At 37.9% G+C, this 17527-nt stretch overlaps 4 protein-coding genes across 10 annotated transcripts; 1 reads left to right on the forward strand and 3 right to left on the reverse strand.

Annotated features, from left to right (window-relative positions):
• Positions 1 to 296: 296 nt before the first annotated feature.
• Positions 297 to 3138, reverse strand: LOC103857027 (probable xyloglucan endotransglucosylase/hydrolase protein 29). Of its 2 annotated transcripts, XM_009134181.3 has the most exons (4): positions 2382 to 3138; positions 1735 to 1835; positions 1440 to 1648; positions 297 to 1006 (listed from the first exon to the last, which is right to left on the reverse strand). In XM_009134181.3, exons 1-4 carry the CDS (start codon positions 2590 to 2592, stop codon positions 472 to 474), a joined length of 1056 nt encoding a protein of 351 aa, XP_009132429.1. In that variant the 5' UTR covers positions 2593 to 3138; the 3' UTR covers positions 297 to 471. The 2 variants fall into 2 exon arrangements, with proteins under 2 accessions (XP_009132429.1, XP_018512577.1); XM_018657061.2 differs by lacking the exon at positions 1735 to 1835 and having other exon boundaries at positions 2382 to 2471.
• A 291-nt stretch (positions 3139 to 3429) lies between these two features.
• Positions 3430 to 4998, reverse strand: LOC103857037 (vacuolar protein sorting-associated protein 25). 2 transcript variants are annotated; one of them, XM_018655898.2, is made up of 7 exons: positions 4875 to 4998; positions 4548 to 4627; positions 4327 to 4466; positions 4091 to 4144; positions 3926 to 4014; positions 3767 to 3842; positions 3430 to 3686 (listed from the first exon to the last, which is right to left on the reverse strand). In XM_018655898.2, exons 2-7 carry the CDS (start codon positions 4604 to 4606, stop codon positions 3565 to 3567), a joined length of 540 nt encoding a protein of 179 aa, XP_018511414.1. In that variant the 5' UTR covers positions 4607 to 4627; positions 4875 to 4998; the 3' UTR covers positions 3430 to 3564. The 2 variants fall into 2 exon arrangements, with proteins under 2 accessions (XP_018511414.1, XP_009132439.1); XM_009134191.3 differs by having other exon boundaries at positions 4548 to 4623; positions 4855 to 4994.
• Positions 4999 to 5183: 185 nt separating this feature from the next.
• LOC103857048 (4-coumarate--CoA ligase-like 6) lies at positions 5184 to 10902 on the reverse strand. 3 transcript variants are annotated; one of them, XM_033273270.1, is made up of 7 exons: positions 9388 to 10902; positions 6679 to 9303; positions 6400 to 6589; positions 6012 to 6157; positions 5876 to 5943; positions 5603 to 5705; positions 5184 to 5492 (listed from the first exon to the last, which is right to left on the reverse strand). In XM_033273270.1, exons 2-7 carry the CDS (start codon positions 7765 to 7767, stop codon positions 5367 to 5369), a joined length of 1722 nt encoding a protein of 573 aa, XP_033129161.1. In that variant the 5' UTR covers positions 7768 to 9303; positions 9388 to 10902; the 3' UTR covers positions 5184 to 5366. The 3 variants fall into 3 exon arrangements, 2 of the variants coding, with proteins under 2 accessions (XP_033129161.1, XP_009132447.1); XM_009134199.3 differs by having other exon boundaries at positions 6679 to 8995; positions 9088 to 10902; XR_004448553.1 differs by having other exon boundaries at positions 5395 to 5492; positions 5876 to 5939; positions 6679 to 10902.
• Positions 10903 to 11145: 243 nt separating this feature from the next.
• On the forward strand, positions 11146 to 17241 carry LOC103857074 (DNA (cytosine-5)-methyltransferase CMT2). Of its 3 annotated transcripts, XM_033273082.1 has the most exons (24): positions 11146 to 11473; positions 11561 to 11586; positions 11697 to 12192; positions 12226 to 12588; positions 12803 to 12837; positions 12945 to 13044; positions 13247 to 13351; positions 13435 to 13554; positions 13656 to 13746; positions 13846 to 14027; positions 14135 to 14200; positions 14282 to 14530; positions 14701 to 14759; positions 14829 to 14895; positions 15017 to 15346; positions 15427 to 15495; positions 15588 to 15674; positions 15758 to 15845; positions 15949 to 16067; positions 16135 to 16239; positions 16387 to 16430; positions 16508 to 16577; positions 16652 to 16755; positions 16860 to 17241. In XM_033273082.1, exons 1-24 carry the CDS (start codon positions 11222 to 11224, stop codon positions 17023 to 17025), a joined length of 3393 nt encoding a protein of 1130 aa, XP_033128973.1. In that variant the 5' UTR covers positions 11146 to 11221; the 3' UTR covers positions 17026 to 17241. The 3 variants fall into 3 exon arrangements, with proteins under 3 accessions (XP_033128973.1, XP_009132470.1, XP_009132479.1); XM_009134222.3 differs by having other exon boundaries at positions 11697 to 12588; XM_009134231.3 differs by having other exon boundaries at positions 11697 to 12588; positions 13435 to 13488.
• Positions 17242 to 17527: the final 286 nt, after the last annotated feature.

Raw genomic sequence — 17527 nt, forward strand, 5'->3', positions numbered from 1 at the left:
CATTTAATAGACATTAATATTAAAAATATACTAAAATATACTATGTATGTTAGTATCATTTAAATTTAATTACATATCCTATCAAATATTAAAAAAAAATTGGATTAATAAAATTGATTTATATGTTCACACCAATTTAATTATATATTTAATAGTTACTGACTTTTAATTATTCAAAATATATTTATTATTTCAAAATATGTAAAAATATTTAATACATAAAATAATTTTTATATATAATGTTCATCCCGCGCAAGGCGCGGGTCTTAACCTAGTTATAATTATTTTTTGTCAAATTTTTAAGTCAATATTTCATTTTGTAATAAATATTTTTGACATATGCATCATTTACAGCGGGATAAATAAATTTTAAAAAATTGATGAATTTTATAAATGTATATTATTCATGATCTATATAATTAAACACTATATATACACATCCGGGAATTAATTAAATTCAACTAATTAATGCTATTGATCAGCCGAAACCACCGGCGTAGACCGATTCCGCTTCCGTCTTTTCCGTGCTCTATGACTACCACCAAACTTTAACCGTCCAGTATCCTTAAACCGGTCCTTCTCAGCCGTCACGATCACACACTCAGGTGGAGGCACGGCGTATCTCACGGTGTCGTAACAATACGAATAATACATATAACGTTCCCGAAACCGTCTCATCGCAGCTGCTTGTTTAGGACTAATGGTTGAGTAATCACTAGCCATGAGATCTTGGTCGGAAGCAGAACAGTTGACGTAGTTATAACCAACGGTGTTGTTGTTGTTGTTGGGGAATGAGTCAGAGACATTACAACCATCGAGAGCAACGTCTTTGAACTCGGAGACGAAAGGTGAAAATGCATAGTCGACGCCGAATTTACCGCCGGAAGTAGCCCAGCTTGAGGCGTCCCAAATGGTTGCGTAGAGAGACATTGGTTTTTGTGGATAGTCTCCTTTCATTTCTTCTTTTCTTATGATTTCTCTTATTGGCACATCGTCTACCCAAAATCTGCATGTCATAAACTAGCCAACATTGTGATATGTTGCATATTTTCTTGGCTAACTAGAGCAAGATTTTACCCATGAGATTGTCAAATCTTGATGACCTAAACCGATCCATTGTTAATCAAACTATTACTAAATTTGAAATAGTATGTGTTTGACGTGCCCATCAGTACTCTCATGCGTGTAAATGAGATTGGACTTGCCGTGTCTTGTTTGCATTTACTAAAATGTATACTACACAACAACCACTTACTTTATATTCAACATACATATCTCATGCACACTATCAAAACCACATGCACCAGTCTAGATCACCTAACTAAGAACTACATGCACCGGTCTTGAAAATTTTGATTGTTTAACAACTCTTAAAACCAATGAGCGTAAGTACAATTGTTGACTTATAGAGAAAGGATTGTGAGAAAGAGGAAACTAACATTATTTTGGTAGGGTTCCAAAGGATGCTGTAACGGTGAAACTCCTTGGAAGGATCAAACCAAAGACGGTAGCGTTCTTCTCGGCCACGGTTTGTGCTACCGTTTCCGTACATATTCGTTTGAAACCGCCACGGCTTCCCTTCAACGTTTCCTAAGAACTCTATGTCTAATTCATCGTGATTCTTCACAAACACATCGCCGTTTGATGTCTATATCATATAAATTTCATTTGCATATCAATCACTTTAAGAAAAAATTAGTGCACTAATAAGGAAACTGAAAAATAGTGACTTACATAGAAGGCTACTACAAGACCAGCCGTGTAAGCTCCTGGCAATTTTATCAACGAACTAAAAAATCCATGTTGATACATGTTTGAAGATATAAATCCTGACCCTATCGAATTCATTTTGAAAACAATTTCGTATTAAAACTATATAATTAAAACTCAACGACTTTGATTAGTGACATTTACTAGATAATTAATTGTTGAAAATGAACTAATTATATTTATGAAGTTTGAAAAGAAACCTAACAAAGTTGAAAACGTTGGAACAATGAAATCTCTTCTACTACATCATTTACTTTACATATTGATTGAATATAAATCAAGCTTTTGTAATATTTCATGTTTGGTAAAAGATGGTATAATCGCCTAATAATGTTAATTGGATAACATGGAATATAAATTAAGATTTTCTTGCCAAATTTCATGTTTGGTAAAAGATGGTATATATAATCGCATAATCATGTTATCACCATAATCGAATTACCATGTCTATCTATTAATATGTTCATGCAACTCAAAAAATTAAACTTACAAATGATGATCATCATCAAAAAACTAAAAGTCGAGTCTCTTAACGTGAAACTAATTATATGTTCTTGAGAAATCTTCACACTATACTATTTATATCATAACTTGAAAGACAAGAAAATTACCGGTATATTTGTCGAGGAGTAATCGAACGCTGCGATCATCAGGAGATCGGATGAGATTAGATTCACCAAATAAATGAGAAAGACCTTCATCAAAGAATATGGGGTTTATGTTCTCCAATCCCAAAACACCTCTCCAAGATACGAACATCATCATCACCATCATCACCTTTAATCCATGATTAATCCATAAAAGGTATATTGAATCTCTCATATTCTTAGGTTCTTTGCAAACTCGGAACAAAGAGAAAAGTTGTTTGGTTTTTCTCTTTCTTTGTATGGTCTAAAGATGTTTGTTGGTGTTTTTTCTTTGCTTAAGATGCGTCAAAGTGGGAAAGAGAAGACCATGGAATTGTCTAAGTTTTGCTTCTATCATTTGTGGGAGTTGTTTAAAAAGACTATTCCTTTCCTTACTTATCTACCGAATTGCCATCGTTCACTTCCATATTTTTTGTACAGTTGAAAAATCGATTTATTTTTATACAGTAGAGAATTTCAGTAAAGGTCACATATGTTATATAGTAATGTACTAAAAATCCATTATTCAAATTTTAGTGATGATTTTTTTTTTCTTATTAGTTATCAAGGATATTATAAGGTATGGATGAATATATAGTGTGGACACAGATAAATAAATACAAAAAAAAATAAACATAACTGAGATTTAACATGGTTCAATTGATAAAAAAAATACAAGACTGCAGTTCCAAAATTGCAGTTCATCAAGTAACCTCTTCTTAATGAAGCTCTTTCAAAGTAAGTAAAGAAAGATTCATCAAGTTACCCATGTGTGATGATTATCTCTGCCTTTTTGTTTAAACATGAAACCTCTTCAACCCGAGTTCTTAGATCATAGAGTACATGGTTATGCATTCTTGTACATGTCTTTTACGTAGTTATTTCTCACGTTAAAATCAACCCCTGCTGGAGAAAGATAGATCCAATATCAAAGCAGCAGAAGAAGAATAAATCAGAATCCTTCAAAACTTCGACCAGAAGTGATCATGAATGCATAAGTACATACCATGACAGATTATCTGCTAAGAGAGAATGGTTTGTTTAGTGTTATGTTATAAAATGCAATTAATTCTACAAAACTCAAAAGTTGTGATTACAGAATGAAAGTATGTTATCAAGGTGTTTATCCGTTTTTTTTTCCTTGTTGACAAAAACAAAAACAAAAACATCAGACAGAGAACTTGACGCCTTCATCATCAGCTGAAGTTCCTTTGAACAATGCAAGCTTGCCTTTGTTCTCTAGCAGCTTCAATGCCCTCATTAGAATCGTCCGATCAATCCCTTCAAGTTCTGAAAAAGAACATTTGCATTCACATTGTGTGACACAAACCAAATATCATAAACATAATTTGAAGGAGGTTTTCTTCTACCTGTTCCAAGTGACTCAGTCCCTGAACGTATTTCTTCAACAGTCATAACACTGTCCTCTAATCCATTCTCTCTCACCTTATAGACAGATCATAACATACATGATTAGAGAAAAGAGCAAAGACACCAAGAATAAAAAAAAGTCAGACATGTGGACTCACAAACTTAAGAATAATGTCTGCCCAATCTTGAATCCGGTGCCAGAGAATCAAACATTTCCTATGACCTTTATCTAGCCACTCCGCACGCCCTGGATAAACAAAGGCGTAAACATCAAAACGAAACCATGAGTGTAATGAACCTAAATCTTATCACAAGAAGCTAACCTTCTCCAACAATGGCTGAGAGGAAGATCTCCCTTGCTTCATGGCTTAGAGTTCCTACAAAACCAAATAAAGAAAAAGATAGAAAGAGCCGCAAGATCAACGGTGGAAGCCTAACGACGAATGAACATATCTTAATTCACAAAAGAGCGTTCCTTGCCAAGATTTTAACCAGCAGTTTACTGCAGCCTATAAGGCAAGATAGTGGAAAAAAAAAAGGGGCAGTAAAGGGAACATACGATCAATAGCAGAGTTGGAGAAGAGAGGGAAGTCTTCTTCAACGCCGATCAAGAAGACCTTTTGGGATTTGCAGAAGTCCAAGATAAGCTCTTTCCAGAGCTGTATTTGCTTCTCACGAGTGTCCCTCACAGGCTGCAAACTGTAGACAAAAGATACAGACTTCAGATTATCTTCAGAGGGAGAAAAGAAAGAGACTTGAACAGAAGAGAGTGATATGTACGTGAAGTATGGAGGGTAATTGAAGAACTGAGGAAGCTTGAAATCACCTAGTTTCTGCATCTTTTGACCCTCAAAATCTATTTGACAAAATCAAATAACAACCGTGAACGTTGTTAGAAACAAACTCAGAGCCTGTAAATAATTGTAAACCCCAAAAGATCAGAGCAACAATCTAGAAAAAGCTAGTGGGATTCAATCCAGGAACAACAGATCGAGAATATCTATAGAAGTAAGACAATATGTGCTTGATCGGATACAGAAGCAAAAAGGAACCGACTTTCCAAACAGACATGAATCGAAGTACCCACCAAATCAGATAAAACCCAGACAGATGTGGAACCCGACAGAACACAAACACAAAAGCGAGATTGAACGCGAACTCTTTTTTTTTTTCGTTTCAAAACTATTTTGACTTGGTTTGTTTGCAACTGGGTTGGATATTTATGATGCGGGTCGGATTTAGACACGACTCTATCTATTTTAATTGCACAAGTGAACTTAAACTAGAATAATAGTTTTGTGAAAATCCAGTTGATAAAAGAAAAAAAAGAATAATAGTTTTGTGATTAAAATCAGAAGTATGTAATTGCACAAGTGAACTTAACTAGAGTAATGTGTGTTGTTCGGATTACAAAAATCTCTGAATACAACAACTCTATTGCTCAAATCTTATTCATCAAGAATCAGATACTACAAACACACATCTTTATGCTTAGTCTTTTTTACAAAACCAATAAAGAATCGAATTGAATTGCTACACAAGTGTGGATCTCTCTCTCTCTGTATGTTATTACTATTACCCAAAAAGATGAAACTTGAATCATAGTCTTGAAGAAACACAGTTTGTCAATATTCTCTTTAGTTCCTTTCTCAATATCTTCCCTGTTGGAGACTTTGGTATTGAGCTAACCATCACCACTTTCCTCACCTTCCTGTACGGCGCAACCTACCACCACACATAACAAAATATCATTGCATCAGTTCCTCTGAGGAGTTACCAATCTGCAAATGGATAAACATGTTCTGTTTCGATTTTCCAGATTGTAAAAGCCTAACCTGAGCAGCTACATAGCTTATTACATCTTGTTCTGAAAGTGTTGTTTCTTGTCTCCGCACAACGAATGCTACCGGAATCTCTCCACACTCTTCATTTGGAGCACTGTAATTGAAACTCTTATGTCACAACATAATTCACATATTTGAGTACTACTTTTGAGTAGAATAACAGACTGTTTGGCACATTGTCCAGTATCTTCCACTTATTCAACATACTATATAAAAATCTTTAAACGCAGAACCAGATCTGTCAATTTTTTTTTTGAGACGTACGCTGTTACTGCAGCATCGATAATCAAAGGATGTGAAACAAGAACAGCCTCCAAATCTGCTGGTGCTATCTGCCAAAAAAGACCCATGAGATCACTCACTGTGATCTAATGAAAGATAAAGAAAAAGAGTTCAGTACCTGAAAACCTTTGTACTTGATAATCTCCTTCATACGGTCAACAATAAACAGGTAACCATCTTCATCAAAATAAGCAATGTCCCCAGTACGTAGCCAACTTTTTTCAACAATTGTCATCTCAGTTGCTTCTGGGTTATTCAAGTATCCTGATACATAAAACTGAATCATGTTTATATTTCTCTCGAGTAAAATCAAAATAGTTCATGCGACAGACAAGCAAGAACTCCTCTATATTCTAACACACTCATCAAATACTCCACACGACAGTTGGAAGATCCGATCTATATCTACATTTAATGAGGATGCAAGAGCTTCTCTATTTATGTAAACCGTTGACACAAGACCTATGTATGCTCTAAACTATTTTTGGCAAGAACAAAAGTAGTACCTTTCATGACTCCGGGACCTTGTATCCAGAGCTCTCCTCGGTTTCCTGGTGGAAGGAAAGAGCCAGAGCTCCAATCTACTACCCTAGCCTGCATATTTGGAGCAAGTAGTCCCACCGAAGAATACTTCCTAAGCTTTTGCGTGTTGAACCCTCGTGTACCAACTGCGGTTGATTCAGTCATTCCATATCCCTGCAAAAAAAAAATTGATTCCACTTTTCAGCTAAAACAAAACACACTCCTCACTAACAAACTTCCAAGAATAAAAACTTCAGAGTAACCTGAATCAAATCAACATGAGGAAGAGTCCCAACGAAATCCTCAATAAACTTCCTGCTCAAAGGAGCTGCTCCAGAAGAAACCTGCTTCAAGCTTCTAAACGCTTCCCCACAAACTCCCTTCGCCTTCTTCGTCAACGCCATCAACATCGGAGGGACAACAGGGAAATGCGTGACCTTAAACCTCTCGATCACATCAACAACATCAGAAACATCGAACCTCCTCATAACAACAATGGTCGATCCAACAGACAACAGTCCCATCACAAAGAGTGATAAACCATAGATATGACACAAAGGCAACGCCGCTAGATAAACATTACTCGCGCCTGGATACTCATACTGAGAAGCTTCGAATCTCACAAAAAGCTCCATTGACGCAATGAGATTCCTATGAGTTAACATAACTCCTTTACTAGCTCCCGTTGTCCCAGACGAATACATAATCGCAGCTACATCGTCTTGCTTAACCAAAGGCTTCTTCGGTACACTTCCCAAACCTCCTTTGATGATTGAGTAAAACGTCGGATTCTCGACTCGAACCGAATCAAGATCGTAACTTTCGGGAACCCTTATCACCACAACCCCTAAAGAAGCCAACTTGTCGACGCTTTCGCGAGAAGTAAACGCTAACGCGACGTTACACTCGCGAACTTGCTTCTTGATCTCTCCCAAGCTGCTCGAAGGGTTCATGGTTGTAACAACGGTCCCCAAGGAGATCAGCGAGAGGAAAAGGAGCGGGAAGTAGAGGGAGTTAGGGAGGACGAGCGAAACGACGTCGCCTTGTCGGACGCCGAAGTCGCGATGAATCGCGGCGGCGATTGATTCGACCATGACCTGGAGCTCGGAGTATGATATCGAGAATCCGGTTAAGGAATCGACGAAGGCGGCGGAAGAAGGATCGTCGACGGTGTGTAGGTGAGAGAAGAGGGCGGAGGCGGCGTCGAGATGAGGGTCGACGGGGAGGTGGACGGAGGGGTGTTTGCTGGTGTAGATTCCGGTGTCGGGAGAGAACCAGGGAGGAGGAGGGGTTTGGGGAGACGGCGTTGGGGTTTTAGGATTTGGGGATATGTGAAGTTGAGTCGCCGCCATCAGAGAGAGAGAGAGTGTGTCGCGACGGCTGAGAGAAAGAGAGAGAGAGGTAGAAGCAGTAGCGGCGGAGAAAGAGTTGCCGCTATTTTTAAACGTGTTTTATAATTCCACTATTTAATTGATTAAAAAAAACTTGGTAATTAGATTAGTGTATATATGTTCATCGGTTTAGCTCTGTCGACGGCGAAGTTTCCGTCGAGTTTTCTTCTTTATCGTCGGTGGAAGGTGATTTGTCTTTTTCTCGACGTGTGTCTCAAAACGCCAGGCGTCGTTACACGTGGTGAAATGAGTAAGCGTCTTCTTCAAAGGGATTTATCTTGGACTTTAGGCCCGTGTTTTTTTTTACTCTGTTGGTTGAGCCTTTGTCTGTTTGTGTCGGACTTGGTCCATGATCTATTAATAAAATTTCAGTGAAAAAAAAAAAAAATTAGTGTATGTTGCCAAATGAGATGAGCTGTGTATTCCTTCCTTCCTCTTTCGTTCATCAACGTGAGATTATGTTATCCACAACCAATGAAGATTTTCCTAAAATGAGATCATGAGAGGTTGATTGTTACAGCTGTGGCTCTAAAATTATTTGTTGTAAATGGCTAAATGGTCAACTTTTATGCGCTAGCTGTAGAATTTTAGATATAGACTTTTTAGCCGTAAATTATTTCTTTTCTTTTTTTCAGTTAAATTGGATTATATTAGGAAAACAAGATGTAATACAAAGTTTGATACATAAAATAAACTAGACGTAAAATAAGAAATCTCTAGCAACTAAATCCCATAAGAAGGGAAACTAAATTCCATAAGAAGGAAAACTAAAACCCACCCACATGGCACCTAACCAACTGAAACAAGTTGAAATTCAAAACTTAAATCCCCAAGATACTGAAAGTTCGATAAAGAGAGAGAAGAGATAGTAGCCGTGAAACTTCTAACCACCGGAAGCTTACAAAGAGACAGCCAGACGAAGCGAGGATAGGCCTCCAATGAAGACATACCACCAACACATGAAAAGCTTGACAACCAAACCAAACCACAGACACATGCCCATCCGCCAGACCACACAGCAGAGCGAGGAACAATACACCTCAATTTAGACGTTTTCACTGGAGAGAAGCCAATAGCAAACTAAGGATCCTCGGGACGCTTCACCGTTGCAGAAAAAAATTCAAAGGAACATATAACTCCACACCAAACCAGAACAAATTAGAGAAATGCACAAACTTGAAAGCACCAACTGAAAAACCAACACATGAAACATGAATCCAATCTCGGGATAAAGGCACCTGAAGGCGCACACTGAAACACCCCATCGACACAACGACTCACCGAGAAGTAAACTCTCTGCAGAAACATGAGCAGCAAAAGAACTAGAGTTGAAGAAAGTTCAGAAACGAAGTCAGCGAAAGCCCCTGCATTGCTCCCAGCAGCTACACCACACCGTCAACAGGTCCTCGACCTGACATATGGCACCAGACTCATCACTGAACCTAACTCTCGTAACCAAAGCCTTAGCTGAAACAAGCAAGAGAGCTGGAACACAGTCTAGAAAAAACACAAAGGAGAGCAACGAAATCAGAACGATTAAGCACCGGCTACCACCACAAAAGTCTTCTCTACAGGACTCACCCAATCGTCAAATACCCAAAGAACACAAGTACTGATTCAACCCCAAAAGACTCCACAATCCTACAAACTTATCAACGCTAGATCTCAATCTCGAAGGATGCTAAGAAACACCAAAAGAACACTAGACTAAACTAAAGAGGGAGAGGAGATCCTCCTTCACGTAGTGGCGGTGAGGAGCACGGCCCGCCACGGATGGAGATCGGAGGCTATGGAGTTTTCTTCTTTTTCTCTCCTAGCGGCGGCTAGAGTTTTGGATATGGAGTTATATTTTTTTTAAGTCTATTGGACGCCGTAAATTATTTCTTTTAAAATATAATTAATAAATATGATTTATACATTTTAAATTAAAATTTTAAGTATGAAATTATTGTGAAAACAAAAAGAACGAATAAAATATTGGTGTGTTTTTATTTTATAAATAATAGATCTTTTATATATGAATATGGAAACAAATATAATTTGGTGAACAATTAATTATTAGAAAACAGAAAATCTCAAAAATTTTATAATGTAGATCACATAATATTCATAATATTTTATACTAAAATATTTATTAAACGCATAAAAAGATGTATGGTTAAAAATATTACTAGAAAAATCTAATAAAAAATAATGGTTAAAGAAAAAAAAGTGCATTTTTCATTTAGTGTGGCTTTTAATGTGTGCCAAGCACGCGTTTCCATCAATTTATTTGATATAGACAATTAAACACAAAAACAGAGACGCTTCTCAGTTTTTTTAGTTAAAAGCTAAGAGAAGAGATTTTTTGAAAGAAACATGTATTAATCATGGTCTAGGAAATATGTCATTGTTTCTGATTCTAACAAAACTTATTCTTTAATGTTTTTTTGACATCTTATTCAATGATTTGTACAAAAATTAAGAAAAACAAATAACATTAGTATTTTTTTTTCTTATATAAAATCATATTAACCATTAATGATTGGTCTAGGGGACAGAGTTAGCGACTTGATCTCGAGGAACCGTATGGAAGTTAATTACTTGATTCGATGCAATGCTTTAACCTTTTAGTACTTTCTTTAAATTCTGAACAGAATTGACATATTTAAGAAGGTATGCATGGGAGACTTGAATATCGATTTGGTATCATATGTGTATAATAAGTTTGCAATCGTTTAATTACTCAAACATTTGTGTTCAGTACGACGAATTAGACACATGCATGTATACCAAATAAATAACTTTCAAATATTTGAACCATGTAACTAATTTTGTAGCTTATCGGGCAAAACTTCATCAACGAATAAATCATCAATTGATAAAACTTTTTAAATTTCAGACAAATTTAGCAACTTTTTAAATTTTGTCAAGAAACGAAGAAAACAAATCACGTGACACATGGCAATGAAATATAAAGAATATAGCATAAATAAATTTAAAGAAAAACAATGTTCTAAAATATGGTACAGAAGCTCATCAATATTTTAAAAATACTCAGGTATAGGCGTCCGTTTATACGGCATTTAGGTGCTAATCAACTGCGTCGTTTTCATGTTATACATTGTATGTGTAGTTCAAACATAATAAAGTTTAGGCGACCGTTATGCGGTCTAAACGCGGATTTTAATCGTTAATATTCAATGTAAAAAATATTATTATATAGAAACATATATTTGTTTAGGGGTCATTTAGACGTCCACGTATACGGATTAAGCTTGTGGTACAACCAGCGCGTAGCGCATTTTAGAACACTGTAAAAAAAATCACCATATTCAAAAAGTCACGTGATTTATTACCAAATGTCAGTACATTTCCCACACTTGGCCGTTTACTGGATCTCTCTCTCTCTCTCTCTTTTAAAACCTTTCTCCAAATGTTATCTCCGGCGAAATGTGAGTCAGAAGACCCCACAGCTCAGCTGGATCTCCTCCTCTCTTCTCCTAGATCCGAACCCCAACGCCTCTCTCTCCTCCTCTCTCTTCCCAATCCCGCCGAAGCAGAGATGAGCACGAGCAGGAGATCCACGAGGATCAATTGTAATTCGCCTAAAGAGATTGGCGGAGGAGAAGGTACCAACGGAAAGTCTGGATCGAGTAAGAGAAAGATTAGTAGCGCTCCGGTTAAGGTTAGTTGCAATGCAGTGCAAGTTAGTTAGATCGTATAGTTCTTTAACGTTGATGGAATGTTTGTTTTCTTTTATGGATTGATGCAGAAAGATTCTGGCGGATTGTCATTCGAGTAAGTCTCAAAGCTTCAAAGACTTGATTTCTTTAAATACTTAAGAGTCTGACGTCATTAAGCGTCTTAACTAACTATTCTCTTTGTGAAACTGTTAATTGATGATGCAGAGACATAGCCAAGAGCTTGGAGATTGGAGTCGTTTCCGAGTGCCGAGATAAGAACGATGATGCTGAAGGTAGATCGCAAGTTCCGGCTAAGAGGAAAGTTGACTGTGATGACATGAAGCGTTCTAGCAGTAATAAACGGACGAGGAGATCTGCGAGATTCAGTAAAGGGATGGAGGATGAGGGAGAAGAAAATCTAGGCGAGGAGCCTGTTCCATCCATTAGATCTCCAAGGCTATCTGGAACTGTTGAAAATGGTTTGGGATTATGTGGTGCAAAACAGGTGAGAGGAACTGAGAAGCTGGTGCAAGTTAGTGAGAATGGTAACTCGAAGAAATGTGAGGGTGATGGCTTTGTTTCATCTAAGCAAGAGCTATTAGGGTCAACTGTAAATGGTAGTAGGGTCAAGTCGTTAGGAAAACACAGATCTTCTGACCCAAATGCGAGTGGTGATCACACTAGCTCTTTGAAAATTAGTGAAAATGGTACGAGTCGCCGAGTGGTGATGACAGCTGCGTTAGTGGAACAAGAGTCACGTCAGAGTAGAACTAGTGACTGCGGTGCTGATGCTACTGTGATCTATATCTCTGACGACGATGAAGAGCCGCCGCCAGCCAAGGACGTACAAGATTCGGTTGAATTTTTGTATACGAAAAGCTCTAATGGAGATGTTTTGATACAAGGTGCAAGTGGATGTACCCTCTCCTCGGGGGGAAATGGGAGACAAGCACCACTGGATCAAAATAGTCCAATTAAATCAACCAAGGGAAAGGGTGCGCGAGTGACCCGTACTGCTGTCCGTGAAAAGCATGAACATGGTTCCTCCTTTTTCATTGGAGAGCCAATTCCTTGCGAGGAGGCTAAAGAAAGATGGCGCTGGAGATATGACCTCAAGGTAGTTGGTTAATTTCTCTCTACTTCACTACTTTAGGTTTCGTTCGTAACTTAGAAAGTATATCTGAGCAATAGAGATTACGCAGTCTAATGGTGTGTACATGAAAAACCGATGTCTTTGTCCGTCCCTTAAGATAGGCTCCCTTTGTTTAATCTCAGTTCCTTCTTTTTACTACTCAGCCTCGTGTCTGATTGCGAGTTCCATTTATTTTCAGGAGCACAAATCTAAGAGGAGAGGCCAACAGGCAGAGTAAGTAGTCGATGTTTTATCAACTCATTGTTTACCTAAAACATTTTTGCTTCATATTTCGTTTGTTCTACCGTTACATTAAATAATCCTGAACGATTCTTTTGAAGAGATGACGAAGACATGATTGTTGCAAATGTGGAATGCCACTATTCACAGGCAAAAGTCGACAATGAAACGTTCAGCCTCGGAGACTTTGCCTGCCTAATGGTAAAACGTGCTTCTCTATCACTGATTATTGTATTCTTTGCTTCAGTATCCTTGGGCTACTTTTCGTTTCTTAATTGGATACGCTACTTTTTCCCTTCAAGAGCCTTAGGTTTTCTAGAATGTTGTGCACTTTTGAAAAGGAGATAGATAGCTAGTCAAACCTCTCCATAATAGTTCCCGATTCATTACAATAATTTTACAGGGTAATGGAGAAGAGCCACCTATCGGCAAGATAGTAGAGTTTTTTAAGACAACAGATGGAGAAAGCTACTTCCGAGTTCAGTGGTTGTACAGAGCAACGGATACAGTGTGTATACAGTTTCTTATCTTTCTTCTTGTTTAATACTTTGCGACGCAAGAACTTGTTACTCATTTGTCTAATGTTTGTAGGTAATGCAGAAGCAGGCTGCTGATCATGAGAGAAGGCGTCTCTTCTACTCTACTGTAATGAATGATAATCCAATAGATTGTCTTATTTCTAAAGTTACTGTTTTACAAGTATCACCTAGGGTATGCTGAGCAAGCTCTTTCTATTCTTTCTGCATTTCTCAGTCTTACAAGATCTGCCAATGTTTTTACAACCTGCAGTTGATACTTTCGTGACTTTGCAGGCAGGATTAAATCCCAATTCTATAAAATCTGACTTTTATTTTGATATGGAGTACTGCGTGGAGTTTTCGACATTTCAAACCTTGAGAACTCGTAAGTTCTCATGCTGTTAAGCAATACATATACACAGTATCTCTATCTAAGATTCTAGGCACATGAGCTTGAGCATTGCTTCCTTTTTTTTGGTCTCAGAAACTTCCGAAAACAAGCTTGAGTGTGGTGCCGATGTGACACCTACAGAATCCATTGAATCTATTTTGGAAGATAAAAGTTTTAGCAAAGAGCTTCTGGTGCTTGATCTTTACAGTGGTTGTGGTGGAATGTCCACTGGGTTAAATCTTGGAGCCAAGATTTCTGGAGTTGATGTCGTGACGGTACTACTTGCTTTAAGTAATTAATATTTATCTCTTTAACTAAGGATGTACTGCTCTTTTGCACTCAGTTTCATTTAATATCCGAATTCTAAATTCTTCATTTTCAGAAATGGGCTATTGACCAGAACTTGGCTGCCTGTGAGAGCTTGAAACTGAACCATCCACAGACGCAGGTCAGAATACTTTTGGTGCCAATTGCTAGATCATTTTAAGGAGAATGATGCCAAATCTGATGTTGCTGTCTTTGTTTACAGGTTAGGAATGACTCTGCTGGAGATTTCCTCCAACTTTTGAAGGAGTGGGGTAAATTATGCAAGCGCTATGTGCGTAACAATGGTCATACAACTGATACATTAAACCCCGAAAATTCAACAAAAGAAGCCACTGAAAGTAGCTCTTCTACTGAAGATGATTCAGAACCTGAGGAGTACGAAGTTGAAAAGCTGGTTGATATATGCTATGGTGATCCTGACAAGACAGGAGAACGTGGCCTGAAGTTTAAGGTATGGCAAGAGGACATATGTCACAATTTTGTTGTTGATCGACTTTACTCTTTAGTCTTTACGGGTTTAAGAATGATGTTCTTTTCATCTTCTACAACTTGCAAGATAGATATTCTGCGTGTCTTTGCTATCTTGCGACATTGAATTTATGCTCATGACTATTTTATCAGGTGCACTGGAAAGGATATAGCAGCAACGAAGATACTTGGGAGCCAGCAGAGGAATTGAGGTATATGATTTAAATTAATGCTAGTCTCTGTTGTTTATCCGATCTAATTAATATTGTTTGAAATTTTAGCAATTGTCAAGATGCCATCCGGGAGTTTGTAACAAGTGGATTCAAGAAGAAGATCTTGCCACTTCCTGTAAGATCGTTTCCTTTCATCTAAATTGAATGTCTGATCTTTGAAAGTTGTATGAGTGTAGTACCATCAACATCTTATTTCACTGAAAATCAGAAAATTTTGTAAATGAATGTTAATCCAGGGCGGTGTTGGCGTGATATGTGGTGGACCTCCATGTCAAGGAATTAGTGGCTATAACCGCTTCAGGGAAGTTGATTCTCCGTTGACTGATGAAAGGAATCAGCAAATTGTAGTTTTCATGGACATAGTTGAGTATCTGAAACCCAAATTCGTGTTGATGGAAAACGTTGTTGATATTCTGCGTTTGGACAAAGGTTCTCTTGGGAGGTACGCTTTGAGCCGTCTTGTGGACATGAGATACCAAGCGAGGCTAGGTATCATAACAGCTGGTTGCTATGGTCTTTCCCAATTTCGTTCCCGAGTTTTCATGTGGGGAGCTGATCCAAACATGGTGAGTTTATTATATGCCTACTTTTAACTTCCTCCACCTGACTGTTTCCACGTTAAAAATAATTTGGTATTATATTCCAGAAACTGCCTCCGTTTCCGCTTCCAACCCATGATGTTATTGTCAGATATGGGTTTCCTCTTGAGTTCGAGGTAACATTACTGTAAACTGGTGATTACTTCGTACTCTTTGCCTGAGCCCTGGCGTTCCCCCAACTCAACCCATCTTGGCTTTCATGTTTCAGCGGAATGTAGTTGCTTACTGTGAAGGCCAGCCCAGAGATGTTGAAACAGCTCTTGTTCTAAAAGATGCGATATCAGATCTTCCTCATGTAAGTTTCATATCCATTAGATCCATGTGCAGTTCAGGGTTAAGCCCATAGATTTCTAATTTTCTTTCATTTCACAACTCTAGGTGTCAAACAACGAAACCCGGGAAAGAATGTCCTATGAAAGTCTCCCAGAGACAGATTTCCAGAGATACATTAGATCAACCAAACACGGTAAGTTGGACCTGTCTGGAATTTTAGAGTTATGAGTCCGAGAAATGACTACTCACTCGCATATTCCATAAGTTACTCAGGCGTTAGCGTTTTGCTTTGTCAGATATGACTGGCTCTGCGACTGATAACTGTACAAAAAGGACGATGCTACTGTATGATCACAGGCCGTCCCTTTTGTCTGAAGATGATTATAACCGAGTCTGTCAAATCCCAAAGAAGAAGGTACTCACTTCTTTCTACTAACCAGTACTCCGGCAGAACAACATTCTCACCGTAGATAATTTTGCAGGGAGCTAATTTCAGGGATCTTCCAGGGTTAATCGTCAGAAACGACAATACAGTCGGCCGTGATCCATCAATGGAACCTGTCCTTCTGCCATCAGGAAAGCGTTTGGTAAAGACTCCTCTTATATAAGTAGAACCATATCAAAAAATGTAGCTATTGACACTCTACTTGTTAAGTCTGCTGATTGAACAGTTGTAGAAATTTTAGAAACGAATATATGTATATAGAATCAGCTGACGTGTGGGCCCTCTTTAGGTACCAGAATATGTCTTTACTTTTCAGCAAGGGAAATCTAAAAGGTAATTTTCTTGACCTGAAACAATTTGTTGAGCATTCCTATGTGTTTCTAAGTCTCTCTGGATTTCTGATATGGCAGACCGTTTGCGCGTCTTTGGTGGGACGAAACAGTTCCAACCGTTCTGACAGTCCCCAGCTGCAGCAATCAGGTATCCTTAAACTCACCACCCATGTAGATCTCACTTGAAATCCATCTTTAACATTCAGTTTTCGCTATTTACAGGCGTTTTTGCATCCAGAGCAAGATCGAATACTAACCATAAGAGAAGCCGCACGGCTTCAAGGTTTCCCTGATTACTTCCAGTTCTGTGGAACCGTTAAACAAAGGTACTTTACTTGTTTTCTTTTGTACAAAAATCGAAAAAAAATAGCAGAGATAATAGTGACAGGTTACTTAGCGAATCTCACTCACTGCTTTTGGTTTTGTACAGGTACTGTCAGATTGGAAATGCAGTGGCAGTCTCGGTTTCTCGTGCTTTGGGCTATTCTCTTGGTATGGCTTTCCGTGGTCTAGCCGGTGACGAGAATATGATAAAACTTCCCCAGAAGTTTTCTCATTCAAGTTACCTTCAGCTTCAAGAATCCATTCCTCACTAAAATTATGTAGTACGACTTGGAAAGTCAATAGCAGCAGAACTGTTTACCTTTTACCATTTATTTCTCTACACGAGGGTTGAGCTAAACGAAGACGTTCTGAGCTCAAACTCTTATCAATTTTTCTCATCAAACTACAAATTTTGTTGATTAGTTATATGACTGATAAACCATGTTTAATTTTTTTTTAAATCTCTTTCATTTTTACATGTGTTTAGTGTAAGCTTGAAGTAACCCAATATGCTTATTTTTATTCAAGAAGAGACTTTAAAATGAAGGCGTAAACCTAGCGCTAATGACAAGGGCCAATGACTAATAGGAAAAAAATTACAACAACTAAAAACCAAGGATAACAAATGGAGATGTGCCTTGGCTTTGAATGCTTTGGTTAAAAGGAAAACCCGTGGGATCTCTTTATCTTACAGCTTCTATGGCTTATTAGTCTTCTAATAACTCCTTTGGTAAAACACCAAATCCTTATAAAGCCTAGAGGCATGTAATCATT

Source organism: Brassica rapa, chromosome A01 (assembly GCF_000309985.2).
Source record: "Brassica rapa cultivar Chiifu-401-42 chromosome A01, CAAS_Brap_v3.01, whole genome shotgun sequence".
Lineage (NCBI taxonomy): Eukaryota > Viridiplantae > Streptophyta > Magnoliopsida > Brassicales > Brassicaceae > Brassica > Brassica rapa.

Excerpts from the sequence above, each read along its gene's own strand:
- LOC103857027 (XM_009134181.3), bottom strand. The coding sequence starts at position 2,592 with ATGAGAGATTCAATATACCTTTTATGGATTAATCATGGATTAAAGGTG. Across the intron at positions 1,836-2,381 it reads ACTCCTCGACAAATATACCG|GGTCAGGATTTATATCTTCA; the intron begins GTAATTTTCTTG and ends TGAATTCGATAG. Across the intron at positions 1,649-1,734 it reads GTCTTGTAGTAGCCTTCTAT|ACATCAAACGGCGATGTGTT; the intron begins GTAAGTCACTAT and ends TATATGATATAG.
- LOC103857037 (XM_018655898.2), bottom strand. The coding sequence starts at position 4,606 with ATGCAGAAACTAGGTGATTTCAAGCTTCCTCAGTTCTTCAATTACCCT. Across the intron at positions 4,467-4,547 it reads AATTACCCTCCATACTTCAC|TTTGCAGCCTGTGAGGGACA; the intron begins GTACATATCACT and ends TTTTGTCTACAG. Across the intron at positions 3,843-3,925 it reads CAGACATTATTCTTAAGTTT|GTGAGAGAGAATGGATTAGA; the intron begins GTGAGTCCACAT and ends TCTGTCTATAAG.
- LOC103857048 (XM_033273270.1), bottom strand. The coding sequence starts at position 7,767 with ATGGCGGCGACTCAACTTCACATATCCCCAAATCCTAAAACCCCAACG. Across the intron at positions 6,590-6,678 it reads CTCATGTTGATTTGATTCAG|GGATATGGAATGACTGAATC; the intron begins GTTACTCTGAAG and ends TTTTTTTTGCAG. Across the intron at positions 5,493-5,602 it reads TAAGCTATGTAGCTGCTCAG|GTTGCGCCGTACAGGAAGGT; the intron begins GTTAGGCTTTTA and ends GTGTGGTGGTAG.
- LOC103857074 (XM_009134222.3), top strand. The coding sequence starts at position 11,222 with ATGTTATCTCCGGCGAAATGTGAGTCAGAAGACCCCACAGCTCAGCTG. Across the intron at positions 12,838-12,944 it reads AGGAGAGGCCAACAGGCAGA|AGATGACGAAGACATGATTG; the intron begins GTAAGTAGTCGA and ends ATTCTTTTGAAG. Across the intron at positions 15,846-15,948 it reads CATTAGATCAACCAAACACG|ATATGACTGGCTCTGCGACT; the intron begins GTAAGTTGGACC and ends TTGCTTTGTCAG.